Here is a 19,870-nt window from a genome sequence, read left to right on the forward strand (position 1 = left end):
GGGAGTGCTGCACTCTCGGAGCTCGGTGTATATGCTCTGAGGGAGTGCTGCACTCTCGGAGCTCGGTGTATATGCTCTGAGGGAGTGCTGCACTCTCGGAGCTCGGTGTATATGCTCTGAGGGAGTGCTGCACTCTCGGAGCTCGGTGTATATGCTCTGAGGGAGTGCTGCACTGTCGGCGTTGCTGTCTTTCGGACGAGACTTTAAATCCGTCTGCCCTTTCGGTGGATGTAATTGATAGCACGACCACTATTGGATCAATAGATGGGGAATTCTCAGGCCAATATTTATCCCTCAACCAACATCAATAAAACAGATGATCTGGACATTTCTCATCACTGTTTGTGGGATTTTGCTGTGCCCAAATTTAATTTCTTTTGTTTCTTTTTCTCTGTCTTTATTTTATCATTCTTGTTATTTTTTCTTTCCCTCCGTCCGTTGTGATGGAACGACGGAATCCAGAGTTCACCGTCACTGCGAGGAACGCTGCAGGTCCGAGGACGAATGAATCAATGTCCCACCGACACTATCAGTCCGGGTCTGCTGCTGCCCAGACTCTCCAGTCTCTTGTTCCCCTCGGAGGTGAACTTGTTCGCTCGTAATCTGTGTACACAGAAAGACATCGGCCAGTGACTTCAACAGCAATGAAGGACAGTCTCTTACCCTCTGCCCCCACCCTCCAGAGAGAGAGGGGACGCCCTTCATTCCCTCTGTCTGGGTCTGGTCCAGGTCCCAGAGCGTGAGAGATCAGTATCTGACCCACCCTCATCTCTTCCCATTTACGTGACACAACATGAGAGAAGCAGAGTTCAAATGGTACCTGATCTCCCGAAGGTTGGGACTGCTTGTGATGAATTGGCTGAGGGCATTGATCGAGGCATCACTGATGGAATTGTAGGGAAGTGTTAGCTCGGTGAGAGATTGCTTGGTGCTGAGAGCTGCGGTGAGATCCTCCATGCAATCATCTGTCAGTCCTGTCCCGTCCAACCTTGGGTCAGAAAGAGGAGAGAAGAGGGGGTCAGGAAATATCATAGATACATAGGATCATAGGGTCATAGTGTCATTGGGCCATTGGGTCATAGTTTCATTGGGTCATTGGGTCACAGGGTCATAGGATCATTGGGCCATTAGGTAATAGGGTCATAGAGTCATTGGGGCAAAGGATCATTGGGTCAAAGGGACATTGGGTAATAAGGTCAAAGGGTGTTATGGTCAAAGGGTCAGAGAGTCATTGGGTCATCAGGTCATTGAATCATTGATTCATTGGAACATTGGATCATTGGATCATTGGATCATTGGAACATTGGATCATTGGAACATTGGAACATTGCATCATTGGATCATTGGATCATTGGGTCATTGAATCATTGGATCATTGGGTCATTGGATCATTGGGTCATTGGATAATTGATTCATTGGATCACTGATTCATTGGATCATTGGATCACTGATTCATTGGATCATTGGATCATTGAATCATTGGAACATTGGGTCATTGGATCATTGAATCATTGGAACATTGGATCATTGGAACATTGGAACATTGCATCATTGGATCATTGGATCATTGGGTCATTGAATCATTGGATCATTGGGTCATTGGATCATTGGGTCATTGGATCATTGGGTCATTGGATAATTGATTCATTGGATCACTGATTCATTGGATCATTGGATCACTGATTCATTGGATCATTGGATCATTGAATCATTGGAACATTGGGTCATTGGATCATTGAATCATTGGATCATTGGATCATTGGAACATTGGAACATTGAATCATTGGATCATGGGATAATTGGATCATTGAATCATTGGATCATTGGGTAATTGGATCATTGGATCATTGAATCATTGGATCATTGGATCATTGAATCATTGGATCATTGAATCATTGGAACATTGGGTCATTGGATCATTGAATCATTGGATCCTTGGATCATTGGAACATTGGAACATTGGAACATTGAATCATTGGATCATGGGATAATTGGATCATTGAATCATTGGATCATGGGATAATTGGATCATTGGATCATTGAATCATTGGATCATTGGATCATTGGGTCATTGGATCATTGGATCATTGAATCATTGGATCATTGAATCATTGAATCATTGAATCATTGAATCATTGGATCATTGGATCATTGGATCATTGATTCATTGGAACATTGGATAATTGGGTCATTGAATCATTGAATCATTGAATCATTGGATCATTGGATCATTGAATCATTGAATCATTGGATCATTGGATCATTGATTCATTGGAACATTGGATCATTGGATAATTGGGTCATTGGTCATTGGATAATTGGATCATTGGGTCATTGCTTCACTGGATTATTGGGTCACTGGGTTATTGGATCATTGAATCATTGAATCATTGAATCATTGGATCATTGGATCATTGAATCATTGAATCATTGAATCATTAAATCATTGTGTCATTGGGTCATTGGTTCATTTCATCATTGGATCATTGGATAATTGTAATTGAATCATTGAATCATTGAATCATTGGATCATTGGGTCATTGAATCATTGAATCATTGGATCATTGAATCGTTGTATCATTGGGTCATTGAATCATTGGATCATTGGGTCATTGAATCATTGGATGATTGGGTCATTGAATCGTTGTATCATTGGTCCTTTGATCATTGAACCATTGGTTCATTGCGTCATTGGATCATTGAATCATTGAATCATTGGCTCATTGAATCATTGGATGATTGGGTCATTGGGTCATTGAATCATTGGATGATTGGGTCATTGGGTCATTGAATCATTGGATCATTGGGTCATTGTATCATTGGATATTTGTTCCTTGGGTATTGAATCATTGGATTATTTGATCTTTGAATCATTGAACCGTTTGGTCATTGATTCATTGGATCATTGGATGATTGAATCGTTGGGTCATTGGATAAATGAATCACTGCATCATTGAGTCATTGAATCATTGGATCATTGGGTAATTGAATCATTGAGTCATTGGATCATTGTGTCATTTAATCATTGGATCATTGGATCATTTAATCATTGGTCTATGGATCATTGAATCATTGAATCATTGGATCATTGTATCATTGTATCATTGAATCATTGAATCATTGGATCATTGAATCATTGGATCATTGTATCATTGGATCATTGGATCATTGGGTTATTGGATCATTGGGTCATTGGATCATTGATTCATTGGGTCATCAAATCATAGAATCATAGAATCATTGTATCATTGGTTCATGGAATCATTGATTCATTGAATCATTAAATTATTGAATCATTAAATCATTGAATCATTGGGTCATTGGTTCATTTCATCATTGGATCATTGAATCGTTGTATCATTGGTTCTTTGATCATTGAACCATTGGTTCATTGCATCATTGGATCATTGAATCATTGACTCATTGAATCATTGACTCATTGAATCATTGGATGATTGGGTCATTGGGTCATTGAATCATTGGATGATTGGGTCATTGGGTCATTGAATCATTGGATAATTGAATCATTGTATCATTGGATATTTGATCCTTGGGTATTGAATCATTGGATTATTGGATCTTTGAATCATTGAATCGTTTGGTCATTGATTCATTGGATCATTGAATCATTGGATCATTGGATGATTGAATCGTTCGGTCATTGGATAAATGAATCACTGCATCATTGAGTCATTGAATCATTGGATCATTGGGTAATTGAATCATTGGATCATTGGATCATTGAATCATTGACTCATTGGGTCATTGGATCATTGGATCATTGGATCATTGAATCATTGGATCATTGGATCATTGAAACATTGGATCATTGAATCATTGGATCATTGAATCATTGGATCATTGAATCATTGGAACATTGAATCATTGGATCATTGGATCATTGAATCATTGGATCATTGGATCATTGAATCATTGGATCATTGAATCATTGGATCATTGAATCATTGAATCATTGGATCATTGAATCATTGAATCATTGGATCATTGAATCATTGGATAATTGGGTCATTGACTCATTGGGTCATTGGATAATTGGGTCATTGAATCATTAGATCATTGAATCATTGGATCATTGAATCATTGGATCATTGAATCATTGGATCATTGAATCATTGAATCATTGGATCATTGAATCATTGGAAAATAGGGTCATTGAATCATTGGATAATTGGGTCATTGAATCATTGGATCATTGAATCATTGAATCATTGAATCATTGAATCATTGGATAATTGGGTCATTGAATCATTGACGCATTGAATCATTGAATCATTGAATCATTGGATAATTGGGTCATTGAATCATTGACTCATTGAATCATTGGATCATTGAATCATTGAATCATTGAATCATTGGATAATTGGGTCATTGAATCATGGACTCATTGAATCATTGGATCATTGAATCATTGGATCATTGAATCATTGGATCATTGAATCATTGGATCATTGAATCATTGGATCATTGAATCATTGGATCATTGAATCATTGGAACATTGACTCACTGGGTCATTGGGTCATTGGATCATTGGGTCATTGGATAATTGGGTCATTGAATCATTGGATCATTGAATCATTGAATCATTGAATCATTGGATCATTGAATCATTGGATCATTGAATCATTGGATCATTGAATCATTGGATCATTGAATCATTGGATAATTGTGTCATTGAATCATTGACTCATTGGGCCATTGGATAATTGGGTCATTGAATCATTGGGTCATTGGATAATTGGATCATTGGATCATTGAATCATTGGATCATTGGATCATTGGCCATTGAATCATTGAATCATTCGATCATTAGGTTATTGAATCATTGATTTATTCGGTCATTGATTGATTGGATCATTGAATCATTGTATCATTGGATTATTGGATCATTGAATCATTGAATCATTGGATCATTGAATCATTGTATCATTGGATTATTGGATTATTGGATAATTGAATCATTGTATAATTGAATCAATGCATCATTGGATTATTGGATTATTGGATCATTGGATCATTGAATCATTGGATCATTGGATCATTGAATCAATGGTTCATTTGATCACTAGATTACTGAATCATTGGTTTATTGCATCATTGAATCATTGAATTATTGGATCAGATTTTCATTGGATCATTGGATCATTGATTCATTGGATCATTGATTCATTAAGTCACTGGACCATTGGATTATTAGTTAATTGTGTCATTGTGTCATTGCGTCATTGAATCATTTGTTCAATAAATCATTGTTTCATTTGATCATTGGATCATTGAATTAATGGAGCATTGAATCATTGGATCATTGAATCAATGGATCGTTGAATCATTGAATCATTGGTCCTTGGATCATTGAATCATTGGATCGTTGGATCATTTGATAATTGAATCTTTGGATCATTGGATCATTGGGTCATTCGATTATTGGATCATTGAATCATTGGATCATTGAATCATTGGATCATTGGGTCATTGAATCATTAGTTCATTGAATCATTGGATCGTTGTTTCATTTGATAATTGAATCATTGGATCATTGGGTCATTGGATCATTGATTCATTGGGTCATTGAATCATAGATTCATTGTATCATTGGTTCATGGAATCATTGATTCATTGAATCATTAAATCATTGCATCATTGAGTCATTGAATCATTGAATCATTGGATCATTGGATCATTGAATCATTGAATCATTGGATCGTTGGATCATTTGATAATTGAATCATTGGATCATTGGATCATTGGGTCATTGGATCATTGATTCATTGGGTCATTGAATCATAGAATCATTGTATCATTGGTTCATGGAATCATTGATTCATTGAATCATTAAATCATTGAATCATTGAGTCATTGAATCATTAGTTCATTGGTTCATTGGATCTTTGAATCATTGGGTCATTGAATCTTTGTATCATTGGATCATTGGGTCATTCGATTATTGGATCATTGAATCATTGAATCATTGGATCATTGGGTCATTGAATCATTAGTTCATTGGTTCATTTGATCTTTGAATCATTGGGTCATTGAATCATTGGATCATTGGATCATTGTGTCATTGAATCATTGGACGGTTGAATCATTGGATCATTGGGTCATTGAATCATTGGATCATTGAATCGTTGTATCATTGGTCCTTTGATCATTGAACCATGGGTTCATTGTGTCATTGGATCATTGAATCATTGACTCATTGAATCATTGACTCATTGAATCATTGACTCATTGAATCATTGGATGATTGGGTCATTGGGTCATTGAATCATTGGATAATTGAATCATTGTATCATTGGATATTTGATCCTTGGGTATTGAATCATTGGATTATTGGATCTTTGAATCCTTGAATCATTTGGTCATTGATTCATTGGATCATTGAATTATTGGATCATTGGATGATTGAATCGTTTGTTCATTGGATAAATGAATCACTGCATCATTGAGTCATTGAATCATTGGATCATTGGGTCATTGGGTAATTGAATCATTGAGTCATTGGGTCATTGGATAATTGGATCATTGAATCATTGGGTCATTGGGTCATTGAATCCTTGGGTATTGAATCATTGGATTATTGGATCTTTGAATCATTGAATCGTTTGGTCATTGATTCATTGGATCATTGAATCATTGGATGATTGGATGATTGAATCGTTGGGTCATTGGATAAATGAATCACTGCATCATTGAATCATTGAATCATTGGATCATTGGGTCATTGAATCATTGAGTCATTGGATCATTGAATCATTGGATCATTGGGTCATTGGATCATTGAATCATTGGATCATTGAAACATTGGATCATTGAATCATTGAATCATTGGATCATTGGATCATTGAATCATTGGATCATTGAATCATTGGATAATTGGGTCATTGAATCATTGACTCATTGGGTCATTGGATAATTGGGTCATTGGATCATTGGATCATTGAATCATTGGATCATTGAAACATTGGATCATTGGATCATTGAATCATTGAATCATTGAATCATTGGATAATTGGGTCATTGAATCATTGACTCATTGGGTCATTGGATCATTGGGTCATTGGATCATTGGATCATTGAATCATTGGTCATTGAATCATTGAATCATTGATTCATTAAGTCACTGGATCATTGGATTATTAGTTCATTGTGTCATTGTGTCATTGCATCATTGAATTATTTGTTCAATAAATCATTGTTTCATTTGATCATTGGATCATTGAATTAATGGATCATTGAATCATTGGATCATTGAATCAATGGATCATTGAATCATTGAATCATTGGTCCTTGTATCATTGAATCATTGGATCATTGGATCATTGAATCTTTGGATCATTGGGTCATTCGATTATTGGATCATTGAATCTTTGAATCATTGGATCATTGAATCATTGGATCATTGGATCATTGAATCATTGGATCATTGGGTCATTGAATCATTAGTTCATTGGTTCATTGGATCTTTGAATCATTGGTTCATTGGATCATTGGATCATTGGTTCATTGAATCATTGTGTCATTTAATCATTGGATCATTGGATCATTTAATCATTGGGCTTGTGATCATTGGAACATTGGATCATTGGGTCATTGGGTCATTGAATCATTGGGTAATTGGATCATTGAATCATTGAATCATTGAATCAATGCATCATTGAATCATTGGATAATTGGGTCATTGAATCATTGGATCATTGTGTCATTGGATTATTGGATCATTGAATCATTGAATCATTGAATCATTCGATCATTAGGTCATTGAATCATTGATTTATTCTGTCATTGATTGATTGGATCATTGGATCATTGAATCATTGAATCATTGAATCATTGGATCATTGGAGCATTGAATCATTGGATCATTAGAGCATTGAATCATTGGATCATTGAATCATTGGATTCTTGGAGCATTGAATCAATGGTTCATTTGATCACTAGATTACTGAATCATTGGTTTATTGCATCATTGAATCATTGAATTATTGGATCAGATTTTCATTGGATCATTGGATCATTGATTCATTGGATCATTGATTCATTAAGTCACTGGATCATTGGATTATTAGTTCATTGTGTCATTGTGTCATTGCGTCATTGAATCATTTGTTCAATAAATCATTGTTTCATTTGATCATTGGATCATTGAATTAATGGAGCATTGAATCATTGGATCATTGAATCAATCGATCGTTGAATCATTGGTTCTTGGATCATTGAATCATTGAATCATTGGATCATTGGATCATTGAATCATTGGATCATTGGATCATTGAATCTTTGGATCATTGGACCATTGGGTCATTCGATTATTGGATCATTGAATCATTGGATCATTGGATCATTGGTTCATTGAATCATTGTGTCATTTAATCATTGGATCATTGAATCTTTGGATCATTGGACCATTGGGTCATTCGTTTATTGGATCATTGAATCATTGAATCATTGGATCATTGAATCATTGGATCATTGGATCATTGAATCATTGGATCATTGCGTTATTGAATCATTAGTTCATTGGTTCATTGGATCTTTGAATCATTGGGTCATTGAATCATTGGATCATTGGATCATTGAATCATTGGATCATTGGGTTATTGAATCATTGGTCATTGAATCATTGAATCATTGGATGCTTGGAGCATTGAATCATTGGATCATTGAATCATTGGATTCTTGGAGCATTGAATCAATGGTTCATTTGATCACTAGATTACTGAATCATTGGTTTATTGCATCATTGAATCATTGAATTATTGGATCAGATTTTCATTGGATCATTGGATCATTGATTCATTGGATCATTGATTCATTAAGTCACTGGATCATTGGATTATTAGTTAATTGTGTCATTGTGTCATTGCGTCATTGAATCATTTGTTCAATAAATCATTGTTTCATTTGATCATTGGATCATTGAATTAATGGATCATTGAATCATTGGATCATTGAATCAATGGATCATTGAATCATTGGTCCTTGGATCATTGAATCATTGAATCATTGGATCATTGGATCATTGAATCTTTGGATCATTGGACCATTGGGTCATTCGATTATTGGATCATTGAATCATTGAATCATTGGATCATTGAATCATTGGATCATTGGATCATTGAATCATTGGATCATTGGGTTATTGAATCATTAGTTCATTGGTTCATTGGATCTTTGAATCATTGGGTCATTGAATCATTGGATCATTGGATCATTGAATCATTGGATCATTGGGTTATTGAATCATTAGTTCATTGGTTCATTGGATCTTTGAATCATTGGGTCATTGAATCATTGGATCATTGGATCATTGAATCATTGGATCATTGGGTTATTGAATCATTAGTTCATTGGTTCATTGGATCTTTGAATCATTGGGTCTTTGAATCATTGGATCATTGGATCTTTGTGTCATTGAATCATTGGACGGTTGAATCATTGGATCATTGAAGCATTGGTTCATTGAATCATTGGTTCATTGAATCATTGTGTCATTTAATGATTGGATCATTGGATCATTTAATCATTGGTCTTTGGATCATTGAATCATTGGATCGTTGGATCATTTGATAATTGAATCATTGAATCATTGAATCATTGGATCATTGGGTCATTGTATCATTGATTCATTGGGTCATTGAATCATAGAATCATTGTATCATTGGTTCATGGAATCATTGATTCATTGAATCATTGATTCATTGAATCATTAAATCATTGAACCATTGAGTCAATGAATCATTGAATCATTGGATCATTGAATCCTTGAATCATTGTGTCATTGAATCATTGGATCATTGAATCCTTGAATCCTTGAATCATTGTGTAATTGATCATTAGATTGTCGTATCATTGGATCATTCGTCATTGAATCATTGGATCATTGAATCATTGGATCATTGGGTCATTGGTTCATGAATCATTGGATCGTTGGATCATTTGATAATTGAATCATTGAATCATTGGATCATTGGGTCATTGGATCATTGATTCATTGGGTCATTGAATCATAGAATCATTGTATCATTGGTTCATGGAATCATTGATTCATTGAATCATTAAATCATTGGATCATTGAATCCTTGAATCATTGTGTCATTGAATCATTGGGTCATTGAATGATTGGATCATTGAATCATTGGATCATTGAATTATTGGATCATTGAATCATTGGATCATTCAATCATTGGATCATTGGGTCATTGGGTCATTGGATCATTGGATCATTGGATCATTGGGTCATTGAATCATTGGATTATTGGCTCATTGAATCATTGGATCATTGGACCATTGGACTATCGGATAATTATATCATTGAATAATTGGATCATTGGATCATTGGATAATTATATCATTGGATCATTGAATCATTGGATTATTACGTCATTGAATCATTCAATCATTGGATCAATGGATAATTATATCATTGAGTCATTGGATCATTGGGTCATTGAATCATTGGATCATTGTGTCACTGGCTCATTGAATCGTTGACTCATTGAATCATTGAATCGTTGGATCATAGAATCATTGGATTATTGGATCATTGGAATATAGGGTCATTGAATCAAGGAATCATTGAGTCATTGAACCATTGGATCATTGGGACATTGTATCATTGTGTCATTGGATCATTGGGTCATTGGATCATTGGGATGTTGGAACATTGGGTCATTAAATCATTGGGTCATTGGATCATTGGGTCATTGGACCATTGCATCATTGCATCATTGGTTAATTAGGTCATTGGATCATTATTTCATTGTGTCATTGGATCTTTGGGTCATTGAAACATTGGACCATTGAATCATTGGATCATTAGATCAATGATTCATTGGATCATTGTGTCATTGGTTCATTGGGACATTGGGTCAATTGATCATTGAATCATTGGATCATTGGATCATTGAATTACTGAATCATTGAGTCATTGGATCATTGGATAATTGGATCAATGAGTCATCGAATCACTGGGTCATTTAATCATCGGAGCATTGGGTCATTGGGTCATTGGATCATTGAATCATTGAATCATTCATTCAATGGGTCTTTGGATCATTTTGTTATTGGAACAATGAATCATTGAATCATTGGGTCATTGGATCATTGACTCATTGTATCATTGTATCATTGTGTCATTGGTAATGGGCCATTGGATCATTGGGATGTTGGAACATTGGGTCATTAAATCATTGGGTCATTGGATCATTGGGTCATTGGATCCTTGCGTCATTGCATCATTGGTTAATTGCGTCATTGGATCTTTGGGTCATTGAATCATTGGACGATTGAATCATTTAATCATTGGATCATTGAATCATTGAATCATTGGATCTATGGATCTTTGGATCATTGGATCCTTCGTCATAGGATCATTGGATCATTGGGTCATTGAATCTTTGGGTCATTGAATGATCGGAACATTGGGTCATTGGATCATTGAATCATTGGTCCTTGGATCATTGAACCAATCGATCATTGGATTATTGGATTATTGATTTATTGAATCATTGGTTCAGTTGCTCATTGGATCAATGAGTCTTCGAATCACTGGGTCATTTGATCATTGGATCATTGGAATGATTGGGCCATTGAATCATTGGATCATTGGGTCATTGGATCATTGGGTCATTGGATCATTGGTTCATTGAATCATTGGGTCATTGGATCATTGGATCATTGGGTCATTGGGTCATTGATTCATTGGATTATTGGGTCATTTGACCATTGGATAATTATATCATTGAATAATTGGACCATTGGATCAATGGATAATTATATAATTGAGTCATTGAGTCATTGAATCATTGTATCATTGTATCATTGGATCATTGGGTTATTGAATCATTGGATCATTGGGTCATTGGATCATTGGTTCATTGAATGATTGAGTCATTGGGTCATTGGATCATTGGGTCATTGAATCTTTGGATGATTTAATCATTGGAACATTGCATCATTTTAACATTGAATCATTGGATCATTGGTTCATTGGATCATTGGTCATTGTACCATTGAATCATTGAGTGATTGTACCATTGGATCATTAAATCATTGGATCTATGGATCTTTGGATCATTGGATCCTTCGTCATAGGATCATTGGATCATTGGGTCATTGAATCTTTGGGTCATTGAATGATCGGAACATTGGGTCATTGGATCATTGAATCATTGGTCCTTGGATCATTGAACCAATCGATCATTGGATTATTGGATTATTGATTTATTGAATCATTGGTTCAGTTGCTCATTGGATCAATGAGTCTTCGAATCACTGGGTCATTTGATCATTGGATCATTGGGTCATTGGATCATTGGATCATTGGATCATTGGGCCTTTGGATCGTTGAATCATTGGGTCATTGAATCAGTGGGTCATTGAATCATTGAATGATTGGGCCATTGAATCATTGGATCATTGGGTCATTGGATCATTGGGTCATTGGATCATTGGTTCATTGAATCATTGGGTCATTGGATCATTGGATCATTGGGTCATTGGGTCATTGATTCATTGGATTATTGGGTCATTTGACCATTGGATAATTATATCATTGAATAATTGGATCATTGGATCAATGGATAATTATATCATTGAGTCATTGAATCATTGTATCATTGTATCATTGGATCATTGGGTTATTGAATCATTGGATCATTGGGTCATTGGATCATTGGTTCATTGAATGATTGAGTCATTGGGTCATTGGATCATTGGGTCATTGAATCTTTGGATGATTTAATCATTGGAACATTGCATCATTTTAACATTGAATCATTGGATCATTGGTTCATTGGATCATTGGTCATTGTACCATTGAATCATTGAGTGATTGTACCATTGGATCATTAAATCATTGGATCATTAAATCATTGGATCATTGGATCATTGGATCATTGGTTCATTGAATCATTGGGTCATTGGATCATTGGATCATTGGGTCATTGATTCATTGGATTATTGGGTCATTTGACCATTGGATAATTATATCATTGAATAATTGGATCATTGGATCAATGGATAATTATATCATTGAGTCATTGAATCATTGTATCATTGTATCATTGGATCATTGGGTTATTGAATCATTGGATCATTGGGTCATTGGATCATTGGTTCATTGAATGATTGAGTCATTGGGTCATTGGATCATTGGGTCATTGAATCTTTGGATGATTTAATCATTGGAACATTGCATCATTTTAACATTGAATCATTGGATCATTGGTTCATTGGATCATTGGTCATTGTACCATTGAATCATTGAGTGATTGTACCATTGGATCATTAAATCATTGGATCATTAAATCATTGGATCATTGGATCATTGGATCATTGGTTCATTGAATCATTGGGTCATTGGATCATTGGATCATTGGGTCATTGGGTCATTGATTCATTGGATTATTGGGTCATTTGACCATTGGATAATTATATCATTGAATAATTGGATCATTGGATCAATGGATAATTATATCATTGAGTCATTGAATCATTGTATCATTGTATCATTGGATCATTGGGTTATTGAATCATTGGATCATTGGGTCATTGAATCTTTGGATGATTTAATCATTGGAACATTGCATCATTTTAACATTGAATCATTGGATCATTGGTTCATTGGATCATTGGTCATTGTACCATTGAATCATTGAGTGATTGTACCATTGGATCATTAAATCATTGGATCATTAAATCATTGGATCATTGGATCATTGGATCATTGGTTCATTGAATCATTGGGTCATTGGATCGTTGGATCATTGGGTCATTGGGTCATTGATTCATTGGATTATTGGGTCATTTGACCATTGGATAATTATATCATTGAATAATTGGATCATTGGATCAATGGATAATTATATCATTGAGTCATTGAATCATTGTATCATTGTATCATTGGATCATTGGGTTATTGAATCATTGGATCATTGGGTCATTGGATCATTGGTTCATTGAATCATTGGGTCATTGGATCATTGGATCATTGGGTCATTGGGTCATTGATTCATTGGATTATTGGGTCATTTGACCATTGGATAATTATATCATTGAATAATTGGATCATTGGATCAATGGATAATTATATCACTGAGTCATTGAATCATTGTATCATTGTATCATTGGATCATTGGGTCATTGAATCTTTGGATGATTTAATCATTGGAACATTGCATCATTTTAACATTGAATCATTGGATCATTGGTTCATTGGATCATTGGTCATTGTACCATTGAATCATTGAGTGATTGTACCATTGGATCATTAAATCATTGGATCATTAAATCATTGGATCATTGGATCATTGGATCATAGGGTCATTGAATCATTGTGTCATTGGACCATTGGATGATAGGATCATTGAATCAATGGGTCATTGAATCATTGGATCGCTGGATCATTGGTTCGTTGGAACATTGAATCATTGAATCATTGGATTATTGAATCAATGAATCATTGGATCATTGGATCACCGGGTCATTGAATGATGGGATCATTGGATCATTGAATGATGGGATCATTGGGTCATTGGATCATTGAATAATTGGATCATTGGATCATTGGATCATTGGATCATTGAATCTTTGGATCATTGGTTCATTGGTCCATTGAATCATTGTGTCATTGAATCATCGGAACATTGGGTCTTGGATCATTGAATCATTGGTCCTTGGATCATTGAACCAATGGATCTTTGGGTAATTGGATTATTGATATTTTGTATCATTGGTTCAGTGGATCATTGGATCAATGAATCATCGAATCACTGGGTAATTTGATCATCGGAACATTGGGTCATTGAATCATTGGATCACTGGGTCATTGAATCATTGGGTCATTGGATCATTGAATCATTGGTCATTGACTCCTTGGGTCATTGGGTCATTGAATCATTGAATTATTGAAACATTGGATCAGTGAATCATTGGATTATTGGATCATAGGGTCATTGGACCATTGGGTTATTGTATCTTTGGATCATTGGATCATTGACTCATTGGATCATTGTGTCATTGACTCATTGGATCATTGAATCATTGGATCATTGTGTCATTGAATCATTGGATCATTGATTCATTGAATCATTGGATCTTTGGAACACTAGATCTTTGGTCATTGGATCATTGGTTCATTTGGTAATTGAACCACTGGATTATTGGATCACTTGCTCTTTGGTCATTGGATCATTGAATCATCAGAACATTGGGTCATTGGATATTTGGGTCATTGGATCTTTGCATCATTGGATCATTGAATCATTGGATCATTGTGTCATTAAATCATTGGATCATTGCATCATTGAATCATTTCGTCATTGGTTGATTGGGTCATTGAATCATTGGAACATTGGGTCATTGGATCTTTGGTTCATTGGATCGTTGCGTCATTGGGTCATTGAACCATTGGGTCATTGGATCACTGAATGATTTAATCATTGAATCATTGGATCATTGAATCATTGTTCATTGAATCATGGGATCATTGGGTCATTGGATCTTTGGTTCATTGGATCTTTGCGTCATTGGGTCATTGAACCATTGGGTCATTGGATCACTGAATGATTTAATCATTGAATCATTGAATCATTGGATCATTGAATCATTGTTCATTGAATCATGGGATCATTGGATAATTGAATCATTGTATCATTGGATCATTGGATAATTGAATCACTGGATCATTGTGTCATTGAATCATTGGATCATTGAATCATTGGAACATTGAATCATTGGATCATTGATTCAATGTGTTATTGAATCATTGGATTATTGGATCATTGAATATTTGGAACATTGGATCATTGAATCAATGGATCATTGACACATTGGGTCATTGCATCACTGCATCATTGAATCATTGTTTCATTGAATCGTTGGATCTTTGGATCTCCAGATCTTTGGTCAATAGATCATTGGATCATTGGGTCATTGAATCATTGGATCATGGATCACTTGATCTTTGGTCATTGAAGCATTGGATCATTGTGTCATTGGATCATTGTTTCATTGGATCATTGGGTTATTGGGCCATTGGGTCATTGGACCATTGGATGAATGAGTCATCGAATCATTGTGTCATTGGGTCATTGGATCATTAAATCATAGGATAATTGTATCATTGGAAGATTGTATCATTGAATCAATGAAACATTTGAACATTGGATCATTGGATCATTGAATCATTGGATCTTTGGATCATTGGATCATTGAATCATTGGATCCTTCGTCATTGGATGATTGGATCATTGGGTCATTGAATCATTGGGTCATTGAATGATCGGAACATTGCATCATTGGATCATTGAATCATTAGTCCTTGGATCATTGAACCAATCGATCATCGGATTATTGGATTATTGATTTATTGAATCATTGGTTCAGTTGCTCATTGGATCAATGAGTCATCGAATCACTGGGTCATTTTATCATTGGATCATTGGATCATTGGTTCATTGAATCATTGGGTCATTGGATCGTTGAATCATTGGGTCATTGGATTATTGAATCATTGAATGATTGGGCCATTGAATCATTGGGTTATTTAATCATCAGAACATTGGGTCATTGGATCATTGAATCATTGAATCATTGGATCATTGGGTCATTGAATCATTGAATCATTGGATCATTGGGTCATTGGATCATTGGGTCACTGGATCATTGGATCATTGGGTCATTTAATCATTGTATCGTTGTATCATAGGTTCATTGGATCATTGAATCAATGGGTCATTGAATCATTGGATCTTTGGATCATTGGATCATTGAATCATTGGATCGTTGAATCATTGGGTCATTGGGTTATTGAATCATTGAATGATTGGGCCATTGAATCATTGGATCTTTGGATCATTGGATCCTTCGTCATTGAATCATTGGGTCATTTAATCATCAGAACATTGGGTCATTGGATCATTGAATCATTGGTCCTTGGATCATTGAACCAATCGATCATTGGATTATTGGATTATTGATTTATTGAATCATTGGTTCAGTTGCTCATTGGATCAATGAGTCATCGAATCACTGGGTCATTTGATCATTGGATCATTGGGTCATTGGGTCATTGGTTCATTGAATCATTGGGTCATTGGATCGTTGTACCATTGGGTCATTGAATCATTGGATCATTGAATCATTGGATCATTGGGTCATTGGGTCATTGGGTCATTGGATCATTGGGTCATTTAATCATTGTATCGTTGTATCATAGGATCATTGAATCACTGGGTCATTGGGTTATTGAATCATTGAATCATTGGATCATTGGACAATTACATCATTGGATCATTGGATCATTATATCATTGATTAATTGGATCATTGAATCATTGGATCATTGAATAATTGAATCATTGGAACATTGAATCATTGAATTATTGGATCATTGAATCATTGGAGCATTTAATCATTGGATCATTGGATCAAGGAATCATCGAATCACTGGGTCATTTGATCATCAGAGCATTGGGTCATTGGATCATTGGTTCATTAAATGATTGTGTCATTGGGTCATTGGATCATTGAATCATTGGGTCATTGAATCGTTCATTCAATGGGTCTTTGGATCATTTTGTTATTGGAACAATGAATCATTGAATCATTGGGTCATTTGATCATTGAATCATTGTATCATTGTGTCATTGGTAATGGGCCATTGGATCATTGGGATGTTGGAACATTGTGTCATTGGATCATTGGGTCATTGGATCATTGGGATGTTGGAACATTGGGTCATTAAATCATTGGGTCATTAAATCATTGGGTCATTGGATCATTGCGTCATTGCATCATTGGTTAATTAGGTCATTGGATCATTATTTCATTGCGTCATTGGATCTTTGGGTCATTGAATCATTAGTCCATTGAATCATTGAATCATGGAATCATTGGATCATTGAATCATTGAATTATTGGATCTTTGGATCATTGGATCCTTCGTCATTGGATCATTGGATCATTCGGTCATTGAATCATTGGGTCATTGAATCATCAGAACATTGGGTCATTGGATCATGGAATCATTGGTCCTTGGATCATTGAATCAATCGATCATTGGATTATTGGATTATTGATTTATTGAATCATTGGTTCAGTTGCCCATTGGATCAATGAGTCATCGAATCACTGGGTCAATTGATTATTGGATCATTGGGTCATTGGATCATTGGTTCATTGAATCAGTGGATCATTGGATCATTGGGTCATTGGATCATTGGTTCATTGAATCATTGGATCATTGGATCATTGGGTCATTGGATCATTGGTTCATTGAATCATTGGGTCATTGGATCGCTCAATCATTGGGTCATTGAATCAGTGGATCATTGGGTCATTGAATCATTGAATGATTGGGCCATTGAATCATTGAATCATTGGATCATTGGGTCATTGAATCATGGAATCATTGGGTCATTGAATCATTGGATAATTAGATCATTGGGTCATTGAATCATGGAATCATTGGGTCATTGAATCATTGAATCATTGGATCTTTGGTTCATTGGGTCATTGACTCATTGGGTCATTGACTCATTGAATCATTGGCTCATTGAATCAATGAATTCTTGAAACATTGGACCAATGAATTATTGGATCATTGAATCATTGGATCATTGGGTCATTGGATCGTTGTATCGTTGTATCATTGGATCATTGGATCATTGGATCATTGAATCATTGGGTTATTGAATCATTGGATCATTGTATCATTGGATCATTGGGTCATTGGATCATTGGATCAATGAGTCATTGAATCACTGGGTCATTTGATCATCGGAGCATTGGGTCATTGGATCATTGGTTCATTGAATGATTGGGTCGTTGGGTCTTTGGATCATTGAATCATTGGGTCATTGAATCTTTGGATAATTTAATCATTGGAGCATGGCAACATTTTAACATTGAATCATTGGGTCATTGATTCGTTGGATCATTGAATTATTGAATCATTCATTCATTGGGTCTTTGGATCATTGGGCTGTTGGAATATTGGGTCATTAAATCATTTGGTCATTGGATCGTTGGGTCATTGGATCGTTGGGTCATTGGATCATTGGGTCATTGGATCATTGGGTCATTGGATCATTGTGTCATTGGATCATTGTGTCATTGCATCATTGTTTAATTAGGTCATTGGAGCATTATTTCATTGCGTCATTGGATCATTAGATCAATGAATCATTGGATCATTGTGTCATTGGGTCATTGGGACATTGGGTCAATTGATCATTGAACCATTGGATCATTGGATCATTGAATTATTGGATCATTGAGTCATTAGGTCATTGAGTCATTGGATCATTGGATAATTGGATCAATGAATCATTGGATCATTGGTTCATTGGTCATTGTGTCATTAAATCATTAGATCATTTAATCATTGGATCATTCGGTCATTGGATCATTAAATCATTGGACCATTGGATCATTGAATCATTGGATCATATGGTCATTGAATCATTGTGTCATTGGACCATTGGATCATAGGATCATTGAATCAATGGGTCATTGAATCATTGGATCACTGGGTCATTGGTTCATTGGATCATTGAATCATTGAATCATTGGATTATTGAATCAGTGAATCATTGGATCATCGGGTCATTGAATGATGGGATCATCGGGTCATTGGATCATTGAATAATTGGATTATTGTATCATTGGAACATTGTATCATTGAATGAATTAATCATTGGACCATTGGATCATTGATTCATTGGATCATATAGTCATTGAATCATTGTGTCATTGGACCATTGGATCATAGTATCATTGAATCAATGGGTCATTGAATCATTGGATCACTGGGTCATTGGTTCATTGGATCATTGAATCATTGAAT

The 19,870-nt window shown here is 35.3% G+C and overlaps 1 protein-coding gene across 1 annotated transcript in view; it reads right to left on the reverse strand.

The window, feature by feature from the left end:
* Window positions 1-371: 371 nt before the first annotated feature.
* The window catches only part of LOC137311970 (ribonuclease inhibitor-like), a gene marked incomplete at its 5' end in the record, with an annotated part of 54,022 nt that continues 34,523 nt past the window's right edge, over window positions 372-19,870 (reverse strand). The window contains 2 exons of the mRNA XM_067978780.1: window positions 372-603; window positions 821-988. Of these exons, the coding sequence (XP_067834881.1) occupies window positions 510-603; window positions 821-988 (262 nt within the window). The remainder of the gene's footprint in view (window positions 604-820; window positions 989-19,870) is intronic.

The sequence above is a fragment of the Heptranchias perlo genome, unplaced genomic scaffold (genome assembly GCF_035084215.1).
Source record: "Heptranchias perlo isolate sHepPer1 unplaced genomic scaffold, sHepPer1.hap1 HAP1_SCAFFOLD_385, whole genome shotgun sequence".
In the NCBI taxonomy this organism is placed as follows: domain Eukaryota; kingdom Metazoa; phylum Chordata; class Chondrichthyes; order Hexanchiformes; family Hexanchidae; genus Heptranchias; species Heptranchias perlo.